The following is a 6,289-nucleotide window of genomic DNA, read 5'->3' as shown; positions in this document are numbered from 1 at the left end:
GGCAACACAACGCTCAGCAAAAATAACTAACCACATATCGAAGAAAATTATCGCTGGACAGTCTACTCGTTAATTTATCACTTTTTATTATCAGCCGAATTCTGAATACTCCCTGGGAGTTTGATCTCCGGGAATTTGTTTCTCCCGAGAAAGAAATCCTCCAATAATTAACTCCCAGGAACTAGCATTTTCCCCGAAAATTGGGGAGGAGGAAATTGGAGCTTCGAAAAAGCTGTGTGACACTTTTTTGACAGCTCAACTTTGTCATTTTTTAATATAAAAAGTCCTCGGGGAATTTTTGTTCATGACAGGAGAGAGAAAACTCTTAGGGATTTTCTGTTCAGAATCGGCCTGTATATGTATTATGATACCACATCTAATTTGTTCGAAACGCAATGCGAAAGTCCGAGCCGTGAATTGATATCACGAAATATGCCACACGTTCAATATTTATTGACAGATCTTTGATCCATATATAGAGGAAATGAAAAAGGAGGTTTGAACAGCAGTTTGTGCGGTGTATTTGGGATCTTTAGCGCTTCGGTATAGGCACTTAAGTCAATTTTTTAAATGACAAGAGCTTAAAGCGCGTTTTTGTGAAAAGTATATTTTTAAACGCGTGTGTTTTCTTTATAAATGTACGTATACAGAGATTGAATAAAAATTTATTTATAGAGGCATTTCATGTCACCACGGCCCCCTCTGTGCGCGACCTCTCTGGATTTGGATGAAATTTGAAGATATTGAATACGTGCAACATATTTTGCCGATATTTACACGGGACTTACATTTTAAGAAAACGTTTTCTTTAAAGTGCTGTATCTTGAAAACTTTTTGAGGAAACTTAATGATAAAAAATGTATTTCTTCCGCCTTATAATGGGCTTTAATTGTACATTTTTACATTAATGTGCAACGTATAAAACACAAAAAAAAATTAAGTAAACATTTTTCTTTTTGATTGTTTTTTTGATTATAGCATTTTTAAAAATTTTTATTTTTACATAAGGACATTGTCTATAATGTCAACTTTAAGTACCCAAATGGGCGTAATGGGCTACTTATGCGTTTGGACTCTAGATTGTCTAACACTCGAGCAATATGATAAATAGACATTGAAATTTTATGAAATTGTATATTTTTGAAAGAGGAAAGGTGTGTAAAAAAAAAACAATATGAATAAATGATATTAACTTTACTAAAGGTTTAAAATCATGAAAATCCCTTCAAGGAACGGGCAGAATTGAACTGCGCCCCCTAGTTGTGAAAATTTTTTACAATTTCTTCGAAAACTATTTTCGCAATTTGGCAAACTCCAAATTAATTTTAGACCCATAGTTTCTTCGGAAAATTTGCTTACTTACGTAGAATCCTCCCTTGCCGTACGCACATAATAGTAAAAAAAATATATTGACCTGCCCTAATGTACATATTTATGTGTGTTTGTATGCACGACGCAAGTGATAATAAATCCATTATGCGTTTGAAATTACAACACATAGCGAGTACTTAAGCTCAGTTACCTAAGCTGTGTTAAGTGACAATATTGTTGCTTTCTCACTTCATTGGTTTCGCTAAGAATTTGTATAAGTAGTGAAAGTTTATTTTATCGACGATACTTCGCAAAACTTAAAAGAGATTAAGGGTCATTTTCTCAAGCAACCTTTAACTTTAAAGATCATTTTATATTTAAGGGTTGCTTTAAAATTTATAGCTAGTATGTCTAAAATAAGGCATTCCTATTATCGGTTTTTGACGTATGTATGGTTCGTGGTTGTAAACAAATTAAAAACCTATTCATCTTTGTGAAACCTAATTATTTCATAAATGTCCTTTTAACTAATTTAACTAATATAATGTTTTTGTTAAGTAGAGCCGAAGGCCTTAGAAGTCAATGCTCTTAAATTCGTCAATTTATGGTTTTGATTACAAATTCGTTTTAATCATTAATTTAATATTATAAATAAATAAATATTTCATGTTCTATTTTCTTTTATTTTCAGAAAAAAAATTCCTCCTCATAGGTGTCGCGCTGATCGGCCCCGGCCTAAGGGGCCATGACGCGTTGGCCCTTTCATTATTTATTATTGCTCTCGGTGGCAGTATTCTGTGTGCCGGGTGTCATAGCGCTGCACGACGAACAAAATAGAACAATACTCAATGTTGGCTATCTAACAGCCATTACCGGTGAACTAATGGACAAGCAGGGTCTGGCCATTTCAGGTGCACTCACGATGGCGCTAGATGAGGTTGGCAAAATTATACCTATTTTTACATTCATCATATTTAGTATTTAGTACTAGCGCATTTCTTCAACGTTCTTTTTACAGATCAACAATGATGACAATTTGCTGCCAAATGTTAAGTTGCAGCTACGCTGGAATGACACAAAAGGTGACACGGTGACTGCTACCAAAGCCATTACCGAAATGATATGCGATGGTATTGTGACGATATTCGGTCCAGAGGGTCATTGCTATGTGGAGGCTATTGTATCACAAAGTCGTAACATTCCAATGATATCATATGTAAGTAGCTAAAGTTTTATTGGGTTATGCATGTATTTATGTCAATGAGTTTTCAAGTTGCATGCCATTCGATATACCATTTAAAGGCTGCTTTCAAATTCAAAGCTTTGCAATTTGTTGAAAAATGCCACCTCAGTCCTTTGATGTAACTGCCCAATGCCTTAAATCGTGAACTTGCATACCCTTTTACAGAAAATATTTGCCCTTTGCTATTTGAACTACGCATGCAAGTGATTTACCACTTAGTGAAACCTATCCAATAACACCACTTCTGAAGTGTAAGCGTATGCTTGACATGTCCTTGTCGTTGTCGCCTGTAAATTCACACACACTTACTCACTCACCCCTCTTTCAATTATGTAAATGCCACCGATTGTGTGTACTACTTTGCGATTAAGATGTACCGGAAGGTTACTATAGGGAGGTTCCATGGGAAACTGAACCTCAGCGCACAAAATTTTTTCTTTATAAAACGAACAAATCTGTGTAGGTTTACAGGGCTGATAAGCTTTATTTGTTTGTGGAGGTGGACACAGGGGAGAAGGGCGGAAGCGCGGACTCGCCCATTACCTATATACCCTTGTGGTCAGCTGATTAAGTTAAGTGACATTTTGACCAGTTTTGGTTTTTTATTTTGTTAATATAATGTTCATAGTTTTTTTTTTATAAAAGTCAAGCACGTTACATAACCAGAACCACATAAATCCACATTTCAAACTACGTACAAAAATGATAAATTTCAACAAATTTTAACAGTTACACCCAAAAATTTTAAACTTTTTGTATGCAGTTTTATAGCGCATTAAATTTAAGTAGAAAAAAGTGAAAATTTCAAGACTCTAGGAGATCACGTTGATTTTTAATAATTTTTTTGGCTGACGGTGCTAGGCTTTTTCTTCTACATAAAAGGCACTATACTAAGATAAAACGTGAGTGAATTGAACGCCTACTTGGCTTCTTATATTTTTTAATAACTAATCTTTAATATGGACCACACTAAAAGCTCCTTTTCATATAAAAATTCGTACGTGTCCCACCCGTGACAAATGTTGTCCCACCCGTGACAGAGGAATTTCGGATTTTTTTATAATTCGTGGTTCTTTGTTTTATTATAAGACATCAAGTTCACACAGAAATATGAAATAAATTCGCAGAGTTTTCGTAAAATATATCTGCTCCCAAGAGCAGGTTCTTTTTTTTGTTCCATATAAAAGTAAGCTGGAATTTTTTTCGTATTTTGTAATAACTCATATAATAGTCAATTGGGTATAGCTTTATCAAAATGTAGAATTGTTCAGTACTTTATATTTAAATTTAAACAAGAAAGAACAATTTTGTCTGTTCAAATGTCCCACCCGTGACGGTGGAATCGCCCTATATCATTTGCTTGTCTCCACCTACTATGTTTTACATCCATATGTATGTATAAATGTATATATATAGCAGTGCCACTAGTTAGATGAACAACTTGGGAAGTCGTTTGTTGTGTGGCATCGCTGACGGCAGGTGTGGCTGACAGGATGTATATACGAATGTGTTCATTTTTATTAAATTATACCTAAAAGTGTATATAAATGTGAGCAGCAGAGTTCGCGGAACGAAAAGCCTGAAGATTGCATACCATTTGTGAAGAAAAAATAGGATTTCCTATTTAAGTGCACTTCAGAGAAAGTGAGGATTGCCGTAAATAGTTGAGTATTTTTAAAGCCTGCAAACATTATTAGCACAACAGTCGTGAACAGTCGGTTTGCCTAGGGAGCAGCTGAAGAGCTGAAGTATGATGAGCCATTTTCGTATATTTTCTTTTACCTGACCCTGTCTGACAGGTACCTTGAAATAGAGCTTATCTATGTCTATACTAATTATATAAAGGGGACTTTGTTTGTAACAGGTAATCTCGCGAACGGCTGGTCCGATTTTCATGAAATTTTGTATGTAAATAGCTTTCAGCAACCACCATGTTTTAAGTAGGTGGACCAGGGACTGATCTATTCGAAAAAATCGTATTCCGATTTGCTTAAAATTTGGTATGTAGGTAGCTTTTTGCCTAGATTAGCATATATGATTTATTTCCTCCGGGAAGTGGACCAGGAACCGATCTAATCCAAGAAATAGTATTTATGGTCCGATTTGCTTAAAATTTGGTACGTAGGTAGCTTTTTGCTTAGATTAGCATATATGATTCTTTTTTTCCGTGAAGTGGACCAGGGACCGATCTATTAGAAAAAGTTTTATTTATCGTTCGATTTGCTTGAAATCTAGTACGTAGGTAGCCTTTTCCTAGATTAACATATAGGATCCATTATTTCTTCTATGTTCCGGTTTATTTGAAATTCGGCTTTAGGATACTTTTTTCTTATAGGTGAACCAGGGACCGATCTATTATATAGAATAGAATTGAATGATTCTTTTACAGTTCGAAATGTTTTAAGGCGCCGCAAAGCAAGCGGGTATTGGCTATTAATCAATGCTTATTATCTATACCAATTATATTAAGAGAAGTGCCATCCTTTTGTAAGAAGCGATCTCGCGAATGGCTGTACCGATTTTTTTTTTAAATAGGCTTTTTTGGTTATAGCCACCGCATATTTCTGGAAGCATTTGTGGTAGTCCTGGAACTTGATATGAAGGTTTTGAAACCAATCCCGTATTCTTGGAGAAAAAAAAGACTATTGGTAAAGAGGGCGTGGCGCCTTCCAAATATAATGAAACTTCTACTTATCTATAAATTGTTTTCAAGCCAAAGGAACCCGTTTTCAAATCAACTGAAACCATTTTTAAATCAAATGAAACCATTACAATTCAAATGAAACCTTTTTCAAGTCAAATGAGCCTCTTTTCAAATCAAATGAAACTTTTTTCAAATCAAATAAAACCAAATCCTCTGCCCGGTCTATATTACATACATACGCGATGTAATTGAACGAAGCGCCCCTACAAGAACAGTGATAGTCATTTGATTAATCATGTGATAGTCATTGGAGATAGAAATATCTGTCAATACGTGGAAGAAAGTTTCTATCAAGATCTTAAGGCCAATATGCAAAACTTGATGGAACCTATTCGTCTTTGTAAAGCAAACAACTTTATTGTTTCTAAATTATACAAAACTTTCTCTTATTTGGTATTTCCCTGATTTTTTAAAATCATTTTTTGAATGAATCATATCTTTAAAATTTCAAAGTCCTTTGAAAAAAAATCCTGAAGTCAGAGTGAAAAACTAAAAACGCAGTTTTGCTATATTTGGCCCATAGTTTCGTGGGTATATCGATTCTTTCGTGAGTTTTGAAATTTTTTGTTTTTGTCGCACGGTGTATTATGTGCGGTGGCGAGAATAGGAAAAGACATTTTAGGAAGTGTTGGCTACTATTCTTTGTTTAAAATTTTTTTATTATTTTTGTATGAAAATAAATATATCTTACTGTCTAAAAAAATCATTTATATCGAAATTTCAAACTGTTTTACAATTTAAAAAAAGTTTATTAAATGCTCATCAAAATTTTAAACTAATGAGATTGAATTTGAACTTTTGTGGGCCATTAGTATAATAAATTGCAAGTATGAAGCAGCTAGGACTTCGCATTGATTTTTGGCAAATTTTTTGTTCGCGCATTTTCTTCCATATATTCGAAAATTTTCTTTGTAGGGAGAAAATGAGCTACACCTTCCACAAAAAAAAAATGCTAAAAATCAATGGCAAGCCTTTGTTACTTAAAATTTGCAATTTGTTGTACTAAAATGGAATGGACTGCATAGTCAAAA

At 34.2% G+C, this 6,289-nt stretch overlaps 1 protein-coding gene across 1 annotated transcript; it reads left to right on the top strand.

Moving 5' to 3' along the window:
• Positions 1-2,005: 2,005 nt before the first annotated feature.
• On the top strand, positions 2,006-2,527 carry LOC118755690 (receptor-type guanylate cyclase Gyc76C-like; the record flags this gene model as incomplete). Its single annotated transcript, XM_036490515.1, has 2 exons — positions 2,006-2,248; positions 2,330-2,527. Coding segments are annotated over exons 1-2 (390 nt in total), but the record flags the coding sequence as incomplete, so codon positions are not given.
• Between the last annotated feature and the right edge of the window lie 3,762 nt (positions 2,528-6,289).

The sequence above is a fragment of the Rhagoletis pomonella genome, unplaced genomic scaffold, assembly GCF_013731165.1.
Source record: "Rhagoletis pomonella isolate Grant_MI unplaced genomic scaffold, Rhpom_1.0 Rhpom_scaffold_07050, whole genome shotgun sequence".
Taxonomy (NCBI): Eukaryota; Metazoa; Arthropoda; class Insecta; order Diptera; family Tephritidae; genus Rhagoletis; species Rhagoletis pomonella.
Note: the sequence above shows the minus strand (reverse complement) of the source record. Positions and strands in the feature narration are given on the sequence as shown.